The sequence below is a fragment of the Hyla sarda genome, chromosome 10 (genome assembly GCF_029499605.1).
Source record: "Hyla sarda isolate aHylSar1 chromosome 10, aHylSar1.hap1, whole genome shotgun sequence".
NCBI classification, from domain to species: domain Eukaryota; kingdom Metazoa; phylum Chordata; class Amphibia; order Anura; family Hylidae; genus Hyla; species Hyla sarda.
In genome coordinates, this window is record NC_079198.1 from 71471054 (window position 1) to 71489305 (window position 18252).

The window sequence follows — 18252 nt, forward strand, 5'->3', positions numbered from 1 at the left end:
AGACACTGCAGGAGCGTTGGAGGTAAGTAGATGTTTATATTTTTTTTTTATATCCCAAACAATTGACATATTTAGAAAAAAAAAAAAAACTCCCCACCGAAGTTCTCCTTTAAGTATTTTACTGCCCTTTCTCATTAACTGCTTACGGTTCACTCAAGTTACACCGCGCCATACATACCACTTCTTACCTTTCAACATTGCCTGTAAAGACCGTTATAAAATCCAGTATCTGTTCCAGAGATTCTGCAGCAGTCTCCAAAACTTCATCTGCAAACCGTCTCAGGAAGATGAAAAAGTCTCCCAAGTTATCAGCAAAGAATTCTATAGATCAAAAAGAGGAGTGGAAATATATTTATTAAACCTTGCCACATCATGTGCTTTTTGAACTTGCTTATAGTAAAAAAAGAAATAAAAAAATATCCCAGCTCTTCCTCACGTTTTTTCCTTCCTTTCCTTTGATCCTTTGTGTCTTATTACGATTACAACTAAGAAATATATAAAGAAAACTCTGTCCTAGGAGCTCAGCCTTAACTCCTACTCCACACTGTTCTGTGTGTAACTGTGAGACAACTGGCTGCAGCAGGAGCCTCCCCCTCTGCCCTGTATACAGTAGAACAAAAAGTTTGCCATCACAATTCTTTTCAAGGATTGAGGTGTCCTGCACTACTTGCCTCCACACTAATTTGCTTCTAGAAAGCAACCAAGCTATAGCTCAGAAGTTTTGCTTGACAGAGAGAGGAATAGCTCTGGAGATGCTAAATCCAAAATGGTTAAAAGGTTAGTAAGCACTCTATCCAAAATGAAGCAAGAAAGTGAGTAGCAAGATTATGTCCCATTTTCATACTGTATAGTATATATTTCTGGGTTTTGTGTTCCTTTAAAAGGAGTAGTCTACTGAAAAGTATGTCCAGTCCGTTGTGCCCGGGCTGGAAAAAAGGAAAAAAAAAAATTTAACTCACCTTTCTCCGTTTCCCCGTAGCGCCGCTCCAGCTGTTCGGTCCGGTCTTCTTCCGTGTGCATGGATCGTCGCACTGCGCTAAGCCTATCACCGGCCACAGCGGTGTCCCGCCTCGGCCGGTGATAGGCTGAGCCCAGTGTGACAATCCGTGAAGGAGGAAGGTGAGTTAAAGTTTATTTTCTTTCTTTTTTTTTTGCAGCCAGGGCACAATGGTCTGGAGATACTTCTCAGTAGACTACTCCTTTAAAAGGAAATCTATCACCAGTGTCACCTGCACTAACCGGTCAGTACAGACAGGTAGTGCAGGTGACACTGATGACAACGGTACTTACCTTGTCCCATTCCGTGCTGTCATTCTTCGGTAATCTTCTCCGGTAGCTTCAGCTCCGAGCCCGGTTTGGAGCACGGGCGGAGCTTGGTGACATCACCACTGCTGCTCTCTGCTTGGTCCTACTGCTAGAGAACAGCAGCGGTGATGTCACTAAGCTCCACTAATGCTCCAAGCCGGGCTCGGAGCTGAAGCTACCTCCCAGCAGGATATACCCGCCCACAGGCACCTGAGGTAATCAGTATTAGTCCCAGAGCAATAGGAGAAGACCGACAGGTCAAGAGAAAACCACAAACTGTCCGAGCAATCAGAAGAAAAGGCAACTGAACACCCTTCGGACAGATAACTGAAATAGGAACACCATAAAAAAGGGTGGGAGCTGTGTCCCCCAAAGGATCCTTCGAGAAAGATTTTACGGTAAGCATAAAAAAATCTCCTTTTCTCTATCGGCTCCATTGGGGGACACAGACCATGGGACGTACCAAAGCCGTCCCTTGGGTGTGTAAGGAATCAGACAGGTGGACGGTGGGACCACCACCGTCTGCAACACAGCCCAGAGTAGCATCAACTGATGCGAAGGTATGAATCTGGTAGCCCCTTGAGAAAGAGTGCAAAGAAGACCACGCGGATGCCTTACAGAACTGCAAGGCCGAAGCCACGTAGCGGGGGGCCCAGGATGCCGTGAAAAAATGGGTGGAATGAGCCAAAACCCTGAAGGGTGGGATCTTCCCATTGCAGCGGTAAGCTCCCAAAATGGTTGTCTTCTCCAACGACCACAACAGGTTGTGGAACAAACGCTTCCAGGGATGAGAAGGGGCCGGACAAAAGGACGGTAGGACGATGTTCTCATTGAGATGAAAAAGCCATAACCATATCAGGTACGAAGGACGGACCTGGACGGAAAACATAACTTGTCCTGGTATACAACCAGGAAGGGAGAACGGCAGGAGAGAGCTGCCAGCTCTGACACCCTCCTAAGGCTGGGTCCACACTACGTTTTGTCCCATACGGGAGCGCATACGGCAGGGGGGAGCTAAAAGCTCGCGCTCCCGTATGTGACCGTATGCGCTCCCGTATGCCATTCATTTCAATGAGCCGACCGGAGTGAAACGTTCGGTCCAGTCGGCTCATTTTTGCGCCGTATGCGCTTTTACAACCGGACCTAAAACCGTGGTCAACCACGGTTTTAGGTCCGGTTGTAAAAGCGCATACGGCGCAAAAATGAGCCGACCGGACCGAACGTTTCACTCCGGTCGGCTCATTCAAATGAATGACATACGGGAGCGCATACGGTCACATACGGGAGCGCGAGCTTTTAGCTCCCCCCTGCCGTATGCGCTCCCGTATGGGACAAAACGTAGTGTGGACCCAGCCTAACAGAGAGAAGAGCAATAAGGAACACCACCTTCCGGGGAAGGAGGCGAAGAGAAATGTCCCTGAGAGGTTCAGAAGGGGGGCCTTGCAGGGCATCTAAGAACAAATGCAAGTCCCAAGGGAAAAAAGGGGACTGATAAGGATGGGCAGCTTGTGCCACTCCCTCAACTAGGTTCAGACATGATAATTGAATGCCAGAGAACATTGAAAAAGAATGGAAACGGCCGAACCTTTGACCCCTATGGGAGCTGAAAGCCAACCACGACCGGAGAAAAAGGCTGAGTTTCACACCAACAGAAATAAGACCGCCAGGTATGGTGGTAAATCTTTGCAGAGGAAGGCTTGTGAGCCCTCAGCATGGAGCGAACCACTTGGGAAGAGAAACCGCGGGTCCTCAGAACCGCTGTCTCAACTGCAACGCCGTCAAAAGCAGAGACGGCAAATAGGGGTGGCACAGGAGACCTGATATAGGAGGTCTGGACAATAGGGAAGGTGCAGCGGTAAGTAGGGGAGCCTGACCGCCACGACGTACCATGCCCGCCGGGGCCAGTCTGGGCCACGGGAATGGCGGAAACGCCCTCTGCTGTGAGTTTCCTCAGGACCCCAAAAGAGAGGAAGGGGAGGAAACAGATAAGGTAGGGCAAAGCCCGACCAATAAACAGATAAGGTAGTGCAAAGCCCGACCAAGAGAGAGGAACGCTTGGTTGTGGCGGGACGTGCAGAGGTCCACGCTTGGAGCGCCCCAGAGGTTGCAGATCACTGCAAACACATCTGGATGTAGGGACCACTCGCCTTGGACGGCTGAGGATCGGCCGAGAAAGACTACATCCCAGAGACGCCCGGCATGAAGAGCGCTGAGATGGCCGGAAACCTGAGTTCCGCCCAGAAGGGAATTTCCCAAGAAGCAAGCAAAGAAAGGATTGCCCTAGGCCCCAACATGTTGAAGGGGAAAAGGGCTTCTCGAGGGACCATGGCCCCAGACCGGCCGGTCCTTGAAAACACCTCCCCAGCCCGACAGACTGGCAGGGAGGGGCAGGAAGGAGTGCCCCCGAAAAATCAGGGGGGAAACGAAGCCACCATAGAAGGGACCGACAAGACTGTCGAGAGAGAACGATCTTGGGGTCGAGAGACAATGGAGACCTGTCCCACCGGAAGAGAATCACCAGTTGAAGGCGGTCGGTGATGAAACTGGGCAAATGGCACGGCCTCAACGGCCGCCACTAACCGACCCAGGACATCCATGCAAAAGCGAATGGAAACTGGAGCAGGGTGCCAAAGTCATCGACTCTTGATAGAGTCAGCAGATTGGTCGGCGGAGTCGAAAGCGGGCAGAGGCCGCGTCGAACTGGAGACCCAGGAGAGCGGTTGGACTTGTCCTGATTGACCACCCAACCGAAGTGAGACAAGGTCTGGAGGTTGAGACTAAGACTCTCCAGGATCTGGGCCCTGGCTGGAGCTCTGATCAGGAGGTCGTCCAAGTAAGGAATCACGGAAACAACTGTTGTCCGTAAAAGGGCTATCACAGGCGCCAGGACTTTGGTAAAGGTCTGCGGAGAAGTGGACAGACCGAAATGGAGAGCCACAATAGAAAATGACCGTCCGGAACTGCAAAGCGGAGGTACCTCTGATGACCGGGAAACAATGAGATGTGGAGGCAGGCATCCTTGATGTCCACCGTGGAACGAAAATTCCCCATGAACCAGGGACGCCAGAACCGAACAGAGAGACTCCACTCGGGATGGGAAAGCAGAAGATGCTGGCTGAGATACTGGAGAACCAAGATTGGGCGAACAGAAACGCCTTTCTTGAGGAATAAACCTCGAAAACGTTCCCCTGAAGGAACCGGGACAATTAATCCCTGGATAAAAAAGGAGCTGGATCCTGAATGTGCGTGGTCCAGGCATCCCAGAAGAGTAAGAGGCAACCAACCACCTGAGAAAGGTCGGCGGGTGGGGGCGACCTTTCAGACGAGGAAGGCCTACGGGTGCCTGATGGGGCTGCAAAACGGCCAGAACGGATAGTCGACCTCCGGGAGGGACAGGTCTGGAAGGAGGGAGCCCCTCTTCCCGTGAAGGCGCCCGTCTGGACCCTTTGTTGGTACCCTTTGGTGGCACCAAAGGTCTGCAGAACCCGAAGGAGGACTTACGACGGAAAGCTGTTACGTGAGCCTTATCCAGAGGTAATAAAGAACTCTTTTCCGCCCGTCGCCTAACTTCCTGAAGGCGGCGTCCACATTCCAGGCTTTAAGCCACATGGAGGGATGGTGGCTACTAGGTAGCTTGTGGCAAAGGCAGCACAGTGGCTGCGCATGGAAGCAGAACACAGAAAATCTCCAGCTGCGGACCATCGGAGAGCTAGATTAAATAAATCCTCCAGAGGGATCTTGAACACTAACCTTGCGGAGATGGGAGACCATACAGACAGGGCCCTTGACACCCAGGCCGAAGCAAAAGCAGGAAGATCCTGCTGTCTCAAAGGCAAAGTTTGCCAAAGTCTCCACCTTCATGTCCCCTGGACCCTTGAAGGCAGCCGCATCAGCCAACGGCCAGGTAGGCGCCTTAGAGAGGTGGGAGACCTGCAGATCCACAGTTGGAGGGGAGGTCCACCGAGCAATGAGGTCCTTGGCGAAGGGATACCGCACTTGAACCTTCTTTGTTTCCTGAAAGTTCTTGTCAGGGTGCCTCCAGGCGGATACCAGCAGGGCGTAAAATTCAGCGTGAGAGCTGAAGGTCTTGGGTACCGGTCGGGCACGAAAAAAAAGGAGACTTCTGGAGCCACGCCGAAGTTCCTGGGTCCTTTAGATGGAAGGAGTCTCTTATGTCCGAACCAATGAGTACACCACATCAGGCATCCGTGCGTTCCTTTGAGTCGGAGGCCGAATCAGAAACCTCATCCACAAGTTCTCCAGGTGAATGGTAACGAGGTGAGGCAGCCTTGGGAGAGGTCGGGCACGATAAGAGGAAACTTCTGGACCACGTCCAAAGTTCCTGGGTCCTTTAGATGGAAGGAGTCTCTTATGGCCGAACCAATGAGTACACCACATCAGGCATATCCGTGCGGTCCTCTGAGTCGGAGGCCGAATCAGAAACCTCATCCACAAGTTCTCCGGGTAAATGGGAACGAGGTGAGGCAGCCCTGGAGGTTGGGCACGATGAAAGGAAACTTCTGGAGCCACGGCCGAAGTTCCTGGGACCACTAGATGGAAGGTGTCTCTTATGGCTGAGACCAATGAAGGCACCATGTCAGACATATCCGTGCGGTCCTCTGAATCAGAGGCCGAATCGTAAACTTCATCCGCAAGTTCTGCAGGTGAATGGGAACGTGTGAGGTGGCCCTGGAAGAGAGGGAGACGGACCTGGTGCGCGGGTCTGGAGAGCCAGAGCGGCGACCATGGGAGCGTCCTCAAGGGGAGCGATGCTTGCTACAGAGTAACGGGGCGATGCCTGTGAGGGGAACGCCCGTGCCTGCCAGAAGACTCGGAGGATGAGTCAGATGAAAAACACCCCTATGACGCTGCGAGAGCGTCAGTATAGGGGGAGTGCAGGACCCTCCGAAGGGCCGGAAGGGCCTCTCCAATGCAGTCACCACATAACGGGACACCTGAGCCAAGTCGGGTATAGACTGGGGGAGGGAGAGAACCCAGGCTGGAGGGGCGGCCGAACCCACCGGGTCTGGAAGACAACCGGGGTAGAATAGCAGGGGGGGGGGTCTGGAGTTTTTTGGAGTTACAGATTTTACGGGGCGGTCGCGGTGCGGCTGCGGTGATAGGTCTCAGGACCCCCGGACAGGCAGGGGGAGAGAAGCGGGTGGCGGCGGCGGTCTATGGCACCGCAAAAGCCACTGCAGTTCATCGATTTAAAGCGCCCGCTTTAAATCAATGATCCGCAGCGGTGTCGCGGGGGGATAAATAGCCGATAACTTATACCGTAATATGGGTATAAGTTATCGGCTATCGGCCCTAACCTCCTCCGATTATCGGTATCAACCCTAAAAAAACGATATCGGTCGATCCCTAGTCAAAAGCTTCTTTTAAGTGATATAAATTCTTTACCTAGTGCTGTAGTCCCATCATTCATAGGACCAGAAGGAGACTGACAGGCTGACATTTTCTATATATAACATATGTGCTATGCACATATGTCATACAGACTACATGCTCCTTTCCCCCTGTATGATGAATACCTATTCTGACAAACGGGGGAAAAAACAAAAAAAACATTGTCCGGCACCAAAGCATAATCCAGCAGAAAGTAGGCAACTAAGCGCCGCTGTTTTATGCTTTACCTTTTTAAAAAGAAAATTGGTGCATAGGACCAGATGTGAGGATTAAAGCAGTTCATTCAATTACTTGTTATTCTGACAAACACAAAGATTTACAGAAAACAGTTCATTCTATGATGCTAGTCTAGTGCTATTATAGGCTGGTGTAACACATTCATTTCTCCTTGTGGCATGTGCAGCAATTTAGACACAACCACTGTAGATATAAGTTTTGGTACCTGGTACGTAAGCAAGGGCACTGTGTTGCACATCAGGTATGGGAAAGGTAAGTGAAACCGGTTCTGTGCCTCGATTGTCCAAAGCAATTTGCACCAGGAGAAGAGCAGTAGAGACCTGAAGCTGAAGGCAGTTCTGCAAAGTCTGAGGTTCGGTCAGTGCAGCTTTCAGGCAAAGATAGATGGTCATAAGTCGTTCAAATTGTTCCCTTAAGTTCTCCGCACCGGGGCTGCCACTTTGCTGGGCATCACGCCATGCTCCTTGTAGTCTGTGTAAGCTTTGGTTTACTTTCACCATTTGTTCATGCAACCTATTAAAGGTTTTTAAAATAACAATATAAATAAGATTATTCCTGATCACTAGAAAACTGACTCAATATGTATATCAAAGTCTGTGAATTGTATAATTGACTTCAATGCACATTGTAAAATAAATACAGTAACATATTTTGCGATTGTAAGGCAGAATACTTTATGAACAAAAGGTCCCATGAACTATTCCAATTGGCTAGTCAAACAACTAGATTAAACAAGCCCACTAGTTTTTAAAGTCAACTATTTTTTTCTCTCAATATATTTCTATACTGTTATGTGGGGCCTCATGGACCCCAGAATTAGGGCCCTTTTACACGGCTAGATTATCAGCTAAACAGGTTAATATCGACTTGTGTAATAGAGCCAACGAATCGTTGGCTGATCAAGTTGTTTTGACCTGCTAAATAATCATCAGCTGATGGCTGCACGTCTCCTCGTGTAATAGGGGATGTGTGGTCAATGTCTAATTGCAGAAAAGGGCTACAAAACAATCCAGTGATCATTCGTGCAACCCTCCTAGCACATTTACAAGCTGTCTTCTAGACTATGTAAATGAGCGCCAACCTGCAAGTTCATGCTCATTTACAGAGAGGCAATGTAATAGTCCCCTTACAATCTTATAACCAGAGGCTGTACAAATAAAGGATGAGATTAGGAGATACCTGTGAAAGCCTAGATGAAGGGTGTATTGTGTCAGTACCAAATTTTCAGTCACCAAGTTGAAGGTGTGAGGGAATTCTGGTTGTTGATCGTCAGCAGGTGGAATAAGACAAGTCTCTTTATCCAGCCCTGTATGCAAACATAATACTAAAAGAGTAAAATAATAGAGATACTTTACAAAGACTAAAATGCAAGTTCTATTATAACTGGTACATTCTTGCCATTGTTGTAAAATGTTTACCATATTTTTTGCCATACGGCAAATACACATTAAAACCCTGTCCTATCGCGGCAGGTCCCTGCGGCCATCAACGGCCAGGACCCGTGGCTAATACAGGACATCACCGATCGCGGTGATGCCCTGTATTAACCCTTCAGACGCGGCGATCAAAGCTGACCGCTGCATCTGAAGCGAAAGTGATACTAACCCAGCTGCTCAGTTTGGCTGTTCGGGACCGCCGTGGTGAAATTGCGGCGTCCTGAACAGCTTACAGGACACCGGGAGGGACCTTACCTGCCTCCTCAGTGTCTGCTCCGTGCCAGGATCCCCCGCATGGCCGGCGCTCTCCTTCATCGTTATGACGTCGTTGCGCACGCCGTCCCGTCATCAAATAGGAGCGGCGTGCGTAGCGATGTGATGGCGACGACGGAGAGCGAGGATACCGGGCAGCAGAGACGTTCCGGAGGGATGAGGACACCCCGGGGACGCGACGACAGCGATGGAGGGCGACATCCAGGGCAGCAATGACTAGCAGTGACGGGTCCGGAGCGGCGGGGACACGCGAGTATTACCTCCTATACCAGTGGTCTTCAACCTGCGGACCTCCAGATGTTGCAAAACTACAACTCCTGGCATGCCCGGATAGCCAATGGCTGTCCAGGCATGCTGGGAGTTGTAGTTTTGCAACATCTGGAGGTCTGCAGGTTGAAGATCACTGTCCTATACTTTACATTGTATTTGGTTCAGAATCTTTTTTTTCTAGATTTTCCTCCTTTAAAATTGGGTGCGTCTTATATGCTGGAGCATCCTATATGGCGAAAAATACGGTAATACGGCTATTTTAGAATACAGAAGTGCATAATTTTGTCTAGCACTTAAATAAAGCCCTAAAACAGAGAATTTGGGAATATCTGGATACATTTTGCAGACAACAAATGCATGCTCACCCTTCATATGTATGTTTCGACTCCTTCGCTCTTCTTCATTGATCTCTCGAAGAGCACAGTAAGTGGGATTGAACGTCAACAAGCGAGCAGACTTTGGTTTACAAAAGGGCTGGCACAGCCGTAGCAGAGCTGCACCCAGGTTCAGAAAGAAGCTGTCCGAGGCATAGGTTTGTAGAAAGATTTCAGGAACTTGGTTGGCCCAGATTTTAGCACGACCTGCATTGGCATGTAGACAGTTTCCCAGCCAGGACAAGATGAGATGCTTGGTATCTGGAGACAACTGGAGAAGGTTCTTCAAAAGCTGGTAAATTTTCTCATGGAACTGAGCCATGAACTAGACAATATAAAGATGGTAAATTGTATTAGTGACACAGACCGTATATGGAGCTATACTGGGATTTAATAGCTTTGTACATAATAAAATAAAGTTTTATTTTGGGCATCAAACTATGATTTACAATACCTGATGTATATTGGATTCCTGCACTTTAATCTCTTGAGGACTGGAGCGTGAGGGATTCACAAAGTAACCATGATTTTCTACTACTCCTGGGGTACGCAGAAGGCAGGAAATACTAAGGATCTCCCCCAACAATGTCTTCTGATACTGGTATCCATTTGATGGATCTTGAGGCTGGATGTATGCCACAAAAACCTGTAAAATGCACACAAGTTAGAAAGCCTGTTATCAAGTTAGAGGGGTATTCCAGCCTTAGACATCTTTCGGATAGGGGATAAGATGTCTAAGGCCGGAATACCCTTTTAGGGTACGTTCACACATACAGGATCCTGAGCAGATTTGATGCACAGGATTTGTAACTGCTGTGCTCAATCATTTAGTTTACACTGAAATCTGCAGCAGAAAATCCTGTGCAGAAAATCCTGTACATCAAATCTGCGTACGTGTGAATGCACACCTAAAGGGAGAAACTGACATTTTTCTGCACCTGTATTTGACACTTCCTGAGATCTACTATGAAAAAGGCAAGTCACCTTTGCAATGTCCTTTTGACGAGTGCAATACAGGAGGAGATCAAGGTAAGTGTAGAGCAATATCTGGCAAAGATCCAAGTCCTTGATACGTTCCAGGATCACATCAAAAACAGGATGAAAAACTTCGCTGAACGAGTGCACCTCCTCATCAGCCAAGAGGGCTTCAATTATCTCCTCCAAAAATTCCACTACCTCATCAAAATCTGAAACAGAAGAATTGAACAAAGGTTAACACATTGATAGGATTTATTTCTAGTCCACATATGAACTGGGTTCTGTTCTGGTAATCTATAACAGAAATACAACTAAATTCTAAACGTGCATTTACATAGTTGTGCATACACAATAGGTGTGGAGTAGTTAATGTGGTTTCCAAAAGGACTTATTTTTTTAATGGGTGGGAACTACAGCAGCAGTAATGGAGAAAAAAACTTTTACGGCAGAGGAATACATTGCTCAGGTGTCTATCGTTAGTAAACTCCAGGCAGTAAAGCGCATACAGTACGAAATAAAGATGAAGGGGAAGATTTAGCAAAACCTGTGCAGTCGAAAAGTTGACCAGTTGCCCGTAACAACCAATCAGATCACTTTTTTTTTTTTTTTTTTTTTTTTTAAAGGCCTCTGAAAAATAAAATAATTAATTTGATTGGTTGCCATGGGAAATTGTTCAACTTTTCCTCAGCACAGGTTTTGATAAATATCCCCCATAAAGTAAATTAGAAGTGGTGACATTGGGGGAGATTTATCAAAATCTGTCCAGAGGAAAAGGTTGCTGAGTTGCCCATAGCAACCAATCAGATCGCTTCTTGCATTTTTGAAAAGGCCTCTCAAAAATGAAAGAAGCAATCTAATTGGTTGCTTTGGGCAACTCAGCAACTTTTCCTCTGGACAGTTGTTGATAAATCTCCCCCATTATTCTTACATGAGATCTGTTTTGTGGTGACTTAGGTTAGGCCACAGGACAGGTGAGGAGTGTGTGTACAGTGAGGGTCCAAATCTTGAAGGTCAGAAAATGGGGTTCTGCGTCACACCGTTTGACTAGAGCGGCAGGTACAGGGTTCAGCTACCTTTGTCAGACCAAAAGAGGTCAATGACTGCTGCTCTATTCAAACAGAAGGGCCCGGGACCCTTGTTCTCATGATTGGTATTGGTTCCAGCAGATGTACTCCCACTGATCATCACCCATCCTTCAGATAGGTGATGAGTGTTGTTCAGATCAGATCATTTTAATAACTGCTCCTTGACGCTTCATACGAGACTTCAATTTAATAGAGACTTACTTGCTCCACGCAGACCTTCAAGCATGAGGTCCACTACTTGAGCCGGGACATCCTGCCCTTGATATATCTCTGGTGTAAGAAGAACAGTGCGTGAATTGGAGACTGTTAAAGCCTTGCAGCGCACTGCATACGGCAGTAGATTCTCTGGCACTTTAGTGACCTGTGAAGACAATAAGTCACACACATTAGGTTATAAAACAAAGGGCACAGCCTAAAAGGTATTATGTATCGTATAATTGCCCAAGGCATAAATAAGCTCTTACCTCTTTCTTAGCCCTCTGGAAACAAGAGAAAAGGAATGGAACTATATGCTTTTCCCCTGCATCTCGTTCTGCAGACAAATTGGGTGCCCCCGAGGATGTCATACAAATCATGAATTTTCCAGGCTCAGGGAGAAGAAGTCGTGTGAACAAGGCCTGAAATCAGAATGTTAAAATTCATAAACTATTGTCCATGTAAACTTTTATCAAAATACTCCCAAGGCTGTAATAAATGACCTTCTATGGTATTAATTGTACCAAAAGATGTTTATTACATTACAGTTTGTGTACATTATATATTTTATTGTGTATGGTATATAGTTTACTAACTTTTAACCCATTCAGGACATTTGGTGTAAATGTATGCCCTAGTCCCACTCTTGTTGTGTATGGGGCACTCAGAAGCCGAGAGCGCTTTTTTCCAGGTGGGTCCTGCTTGCTATCAGCAACAAGGATCCACGGCTAATGCCAAACTGGCATTAACCTCTCAGACAGATAAAAAGCATTACTGGCTAGCTTAGGGAGCTGATCGGGACCACCGTGGCAAAATGGCAGGGTCCTGATCAACTGAGAGAATGGGTGGAGGATCTCTTACCTGCCTCCATCACCAATGGAGAAATAAAAAAATAAAAATAAAAGATAAAAATGGTTATATATATATATACATACATATATATATACACACACACACACACACACATACACACACACACATATATATATTCACACATATACACACACATACATACATAGTATACAAAAAAGAAGGTTGCACCAGCACTCTTGGTCAAAAAATGGAGACTCTTAGTGCACTCTGATCAAAACGTGTCCCCCATCCACCACGCAGAGGTAGCCTTATTTCAGATGGGACCCTAACACTCATTTCACTCACCTCTGCTGGGCATATGGCCTCTGACTGAGTGACATGCTGGATCCACCAGCAATTTTCATATATATGAATACGCCCCTTCCCTAATAACAGTTCTAATCATCCTTCTTTCCCATTTTTCAAATAAAATAATGTAAACAAAATAAACATGTGCCATGACCGTCTGAACTAATAAAAAATAATGTTAGTGAAACTGCACGGTCAATAGCGTAAATGTCCAGAATTGCAGATTTTTGGTGATTTCATGTAGCAGAATTTTTTAATTTTTTTTTTTAACAGAAGACGATCAAAAAGTCCCATAAAAAGCAAAACAAAACAGTACCCATAAAAATTACAAATCACGGCGCAAAAAAATTAGCCCTCATACATCCCTATATACAGAAAAATAAAAAAAAGTTATAGGGAATGGTACCCGTCAGGGCTGTCCCCTGTCCCCACTCCTTTATGTCCTAGTGATGGAACATTTGCTGCAGGCCATCCAAGCTCATCCGGACAAGGGATTTCTCTTCAAAACATGCACTTTAAATGCTCTGCATTTGCAGACGATCTACTCATGTACATTTCTGCACCAGAGTCCTCTCTCCATGCTCTGTTGGCGGTCCTGGATGAGTTTGGAGGACTTAGCAATTATAAAATTAACTGCTCTAAAAGTGTAGCGATGAATGTATCCCTTGACCCCCTTATGGTTCAGAGCTTGTGTACCCCATTTTCTTGGCATCCCACTTCATTTACGTACCTAGGTGTTCGGATACCACGAGATCTCACTCTGGTAGTAGACCTGAATTTGATCACTAAATTTAAGGGGGACTTGAGGAAGTGGGATCGTAAGGATTTTTCGTGGATAGGACGCATAAATATTTTTAAAATGAGTTCATACAAGAAAGTGAAAGGAAAGGGGGATCACTCACGATACCGGACTTCAGATACGGTGCAAACTTCTTTATTTCAGGTGCGACATATAAAAGCTGGACGCCAGGAGATCCTGCAGAACTTGTGCCTGTATTGTGGATTGCTATCCATAGGGGGTTGGAAGCACCGAGTATGGGCAGCCGGTGCTCCGTATACATTGGAGGACTCTCCTCAGTGCATAACAATTAGTGTCCACCAGCCGTTATACTGGAAGTGCTGATCGCTTTTTCTGCCGTTTGTATCATTTTAAAAATGAACCTCCTCCCCCGCCTCCTGTACCTCTTTCAAACTCTACCCATGTCACTGTCCCGCGCGTTCTTTCGCCCCTCACAGCTATGTTCACCAATTTTGTCTGGTCAGACTCACGCCCTCGTGTTGCTAAGAGCACCCTGACTAGGCCGAAATGGGAGGGGGGACTGGCATTTCCGGATCCTTACTATTATTATCTAGCAGCCTCGGCTGTCCGGATTCTTGATAGTTTCCACCATACAAATGCTAAACTGTGGGTTTGTATTGAACGGGCCCTCTCCCCATTCCTGCTCAAAGCCCTGCCATGGATTCGTCCGGCGTATTGGACCAGACAATCCTTATCTTCCCTCCGGCTTCTGTCCAGGACCTAACAAAACCTATATACATTTGGTGTCGTTTTGATTTTATAGACCTACAGAATAAAGATAATGTGTCATTTTTACTGCATAGAAATGGAAACACCCAAAAGTAGCAAAATGTCTTTTTTTGTCAATTTTGCCCCTAAACATTTTTTTATTTTTTTTTCCGTTGATTTTGTTGTAAAAATGAGTCATGTAATTTCAAAGTACAACTGGTGGAGCAAAAAACAGATCTTCATAGCTGGTCTGTAGGTGGAAAAAGGAGATTTTTGTTTACTTACCTTAAAATCTCTTTCTTGGAGGATCCATTGGGGGACACAGACCGTGGGTGTATGCTGCTGTCTCTAGGAGGTGTGACACTATGGTAATAAAAAAAGTCGGCTCCTCCCAGCAGGATATACCTGCCTTCAGGCCCTGAGCTAGTCAGTTTAAGTTCAGGAGCAATAGGAGGAGACCAACAGGTCAAAGAAAAACCCAAAACTGTCCGAGAACTAGAAGAAAAAACATAACTGAACACACCCTATGACAGAGTACCAAGGAAATCCCAAAAAGGGCAGGAGCTGTGTCCCCCAATGGATCCTCCGAGAAAGAGATTTTACGGTAAGTAAACAAAAATCTCCTTTTCTCTATCGGCTCCATTGGGTGACACAGACCGTGGGACGTACCAAAGCCGTCCCTTGGGTGGGCAGATAAGCAGTCAGGCAGACGACCGATCCACTACCGCCTGCAACACTTTACGACCCAGACTAGCATCAGCCGATGCGAAAGTATGAACTCGGTAAAACCTCGAGAAAGTGTGCAAAGACGACCAGGTAGCCGCCTTGCAAATCTGCGAGGCCGAGGCTCTATTTTGGATAGCCCAGGATGCCCCAACAGAACGGGTAGAATGAGCCACAACCCTGAAAGGAGGAATCTTCCCCTTACAGCGATAGGCTTCCGAAATGGCGGACCGAATCCACCGAGAAATGGTGGCCTTGGAAGCAGGTTGTCCCTTGCGACGACCTTCCGTGAGGACGAAAAAGGAATCAAACTGACGAAACGAAGAAGTGATGGAGAGATAAGACCGAACAGGCCGAACTACATCCAGCTTGTGTAGTAAGCGCTCCTTAGGATGAGAAGGAGCAAGATAAAATACGGGAGGACAATGTCCTCATTGAGATGAAAGGCCGAAACCACCTTAGGCAAAAAGGAAGGATCTGGCCGGAAAACAACCTTGTCCTGGTGGATCCCAGAAACGGAGAATGGCAGGAAAGAGCTGCCAATTCAGACACCCTCCGGATGGAGGTGATAGCAACAAGAAATGCCACTTTCCAAGAAAGGAGGTGGAGAGACACCTCTCTAAGGGGCTCAAATGGTGCGCCCTGGAGGGCACTCAGAAACAAATTCAAGTCCAAAGGGGGAGAGGGTGACTGATAAGGAGGAACAGCGTGCGCCACTCCTTGAAGGAAGGTCCGGACATGAGAATTAGAAGCCAGGGGCCGCTGGAATATAACAGCAAGGGCCGAAACCTGACCTTTAAGTGAACAGAGAGACAACCCCAGTTCCAACCCCGACTGCAAAAAGGAGAGAAGACGGGGAACCGAGAAGGTTACCGGGGAGAAGTCCTGAGCTTCACACCAACGAAAATAAGACCGCCAAGTACGGTGGTAATTTCTTGCGGAGGAGGGCTTACGAGCCCTGAGTATGGTGTGAATGACTTGGGAAGAGAACCTGTGGGCCCTCAAAACTGCGGTCTCAACCGCCACGCCGTCAAATACAGCGACTGTAAATTGGGGTGGCAAAGAGCACCTTGAGAGAGCAGGTCCAGACAAGCGGAAGGCGCAGTGGAGCATCGTTCAGGAGCCTGACTACGTCGGCGTACCACGACCTTCGAGGACAATCTGGAGCTACCAGAATGGCGGGGACGTCCTCTGCTTTGAGCTTCCTCAGCACCCTGGGAAGGAGCGGAAGGGGAGGGAACAGATAGGGTAGGGCAAACCCCGCCCAAGGAATCACTAGGGCGTCCATGGCCAGAGCCTGAGGGTCCCGGGACTTGGACACAAAAGGAAGGATCTTCCGATTGTGCCGGGACGCGAAGAGGTCCACATCCAGAATGCCCCAGAGGTCGCAGAGTTGCACAAAGACCTCTGGATGTAGAGACCACTTGCCAGGGTCGGGTGAGGACCGACTGAGGAAGTCCGCTTCCCAGTTGAGCACTCCCGGAATGTGAATCGCCGAAATGGCCGGAACCTTGCTTTCCGATAGGTGAGAATCTTGGTCACCTCGGCCATGGCTGTCGAGCTGCGAGTGCCACCCTGTCAATTTATGTACACCACAGCCGTGGCGTTGTCCGACTGGACGCGGACAGGACGGGACTGAAGACGGGACTCCCAATGAAGAAGACAAAGAAGAATCGCCGGTAATTCCAATATGTTTATCGGAAAAAGGGTCTCTCAGGGAGACCACAGTCCCTGAACTGTCCGATCCCCGAACACGCCGCCCCAGCCCGACAGGCTGGCATCCGTTGTGACTACTTGCCAGTGAAGGGGAAGAAATGACCGCCCTTGGAGATGAAGGGGGGAGCGGAGCCACCAGAGCAGAGACTGACGGACCCTGCGAGGGAGAATAATCTGACGATCGAGGGACAGAGGAGACCTGTTCCATCGAGAGAGAATCGCCAGTTGAAGGGGGCGGTAATGAAACTGGGCAAAGGGTACGGCCTCCATAGTTGCCACCATCCGACCCAGGACTTCCATACAAGTGCGGATGGGCACTGAGACCTGGGTCCGAAGGGAGCGGACCCCCGACAAAAGCACCAGACTTTTGTCCGGAAGGAGACAAATTCGAGCAGAGGCCGTGTCGAATCGAAGTCCCAGGAAGGTTAGAGACTGGGTAGGACGGAGGACTGACTTGTCCCGGTTTACCATCCACCTGAAGCGATCCAGAGTGTGGAGAGTGACGTCCAGATTCTCCAGAGTCTGGGCTCTGGTTGGAGCCTTGATGAGAAGGTCGTCCAGATAGGGTATCACCGAGATTCCCCTCGACCGTAACAGGCCCATCACTTGCGCAAGGATCTTTGTAAAGACCTGAGGAGCCGTGGCTAGACCAAAGGGGAGGGCTACGAATTGAAAATGCCCCACCGGAAGCGCAAAGCGGAGGTACCGACGATGGCCTGGAAATATTGGCACATGGGAGGTAGGCATCCTTGATGTCCACCGATGAAAGGAACTCCCCTTGTTCCAGGGACGCCACCACCGAACGGAGAGATTCCATTCGGAAGTGGCGGATAAGAAGATGACGGTTGAGACGCTTGAGGTCTAGGATTGGTCGCACAGAACCGTCCTTCTTGGGAACCACAAAAAGATTGGAATAGAAACCCCAAAACCGTTCCCCTGGAGGAACGGGAACGATAACCCCCTGGAGAAGCAGAGACTGGAGAGCCGCTCGAAAGTGCTTCGCCAGAGAAGGAGACCGGGGGCCCGGGATCGAAAAAAAGCGATCCCTCGGAAGGGAGGCGAATTCGATTCGGTAACCGTTGGACACCACGTCCCTGACCCAAGAGTCCTGAATGTGTGAGGTCCAGATGTCTCGAAAAAGTAAGAGATGACCTCCCACCCAAGAAGAAACCACGGGTGGGGGCCTCACTTCATGCAGAAGTGGGTTTGTGGTTGCCTGATTTGGGCGCAAAACGTCCGGAATGGTTGGAGTCCGACTAACAAGACGGGCGTGCCCGGAACGAGGGAGCCTTCTTGGCCCGCGAGGGCACCTGCCCAGACCCTTTGCTGGAGTCAAAGGCCTGAAAGGACTGAAAGGAAAAGGACTTCCTTTGGGAAGTAGGGCGAGCCTTATTTTGAGGTAACAAGGAACTCTTACCTCCGGTTGCCTCAGAGATAATCTCATCAAGGCGTTTGCCAAAAAGACGGCCACCCGTAAAAGGAAGCTCAGTGAGAGACCTTTTGGAAGCGGCATCCGCATTCCAAGCTTTAAGCCACATAGAGCGGCGGAGAGCCGCTAGGTGACCCACAGCAAAGGCAGA

The 18252-nt window shown here is 48.3% G+C and overlaps 1 protein-coding gene across 4 annotated transcripts in view; it reads right to left on the reverse strand.

The window, feature by feature from the left end:
- The window catches only part of UBE4A (ubiquitination factor E4A), a 47542-nt gene that overhangs the window by 17022 nt on the left and 12268 nt on the right, over positions 1-18252 (reverse strand). For all 4 annotated transcript variants that reach the window (XM_056543016.1, XM_056543018.1, XM_056543015.1 and 1 more), the window contains exons 5-12: positions 11835-11987; positions 11572-11731; positions 10292-10494; positions 9762-9953; positions 9299-9632; positions 8134-8260; positions 7160-7467; positions 189-321 (exon numbers count right to left, since the gene is read on the reverse strand). In XM_056543016.1, the coding sequence (XP_056398991.1) occupies positions 189-321; positions 7160-7467; positions 8134-8260; positions 9299-9632; positions 9762-9953; positions 10292-10494; positions 11572-11731; positions 11835-11987 (1610 nt within the window). The remainder of the gene's footprint in view (positions 1-188; positions 322-7159; positions 7468-8133; positions 8261-9298; positions 9633-9761; positions 9954-10291; positions 10495-11571; positions 11732-11834; positions 11988-18252) is intronic.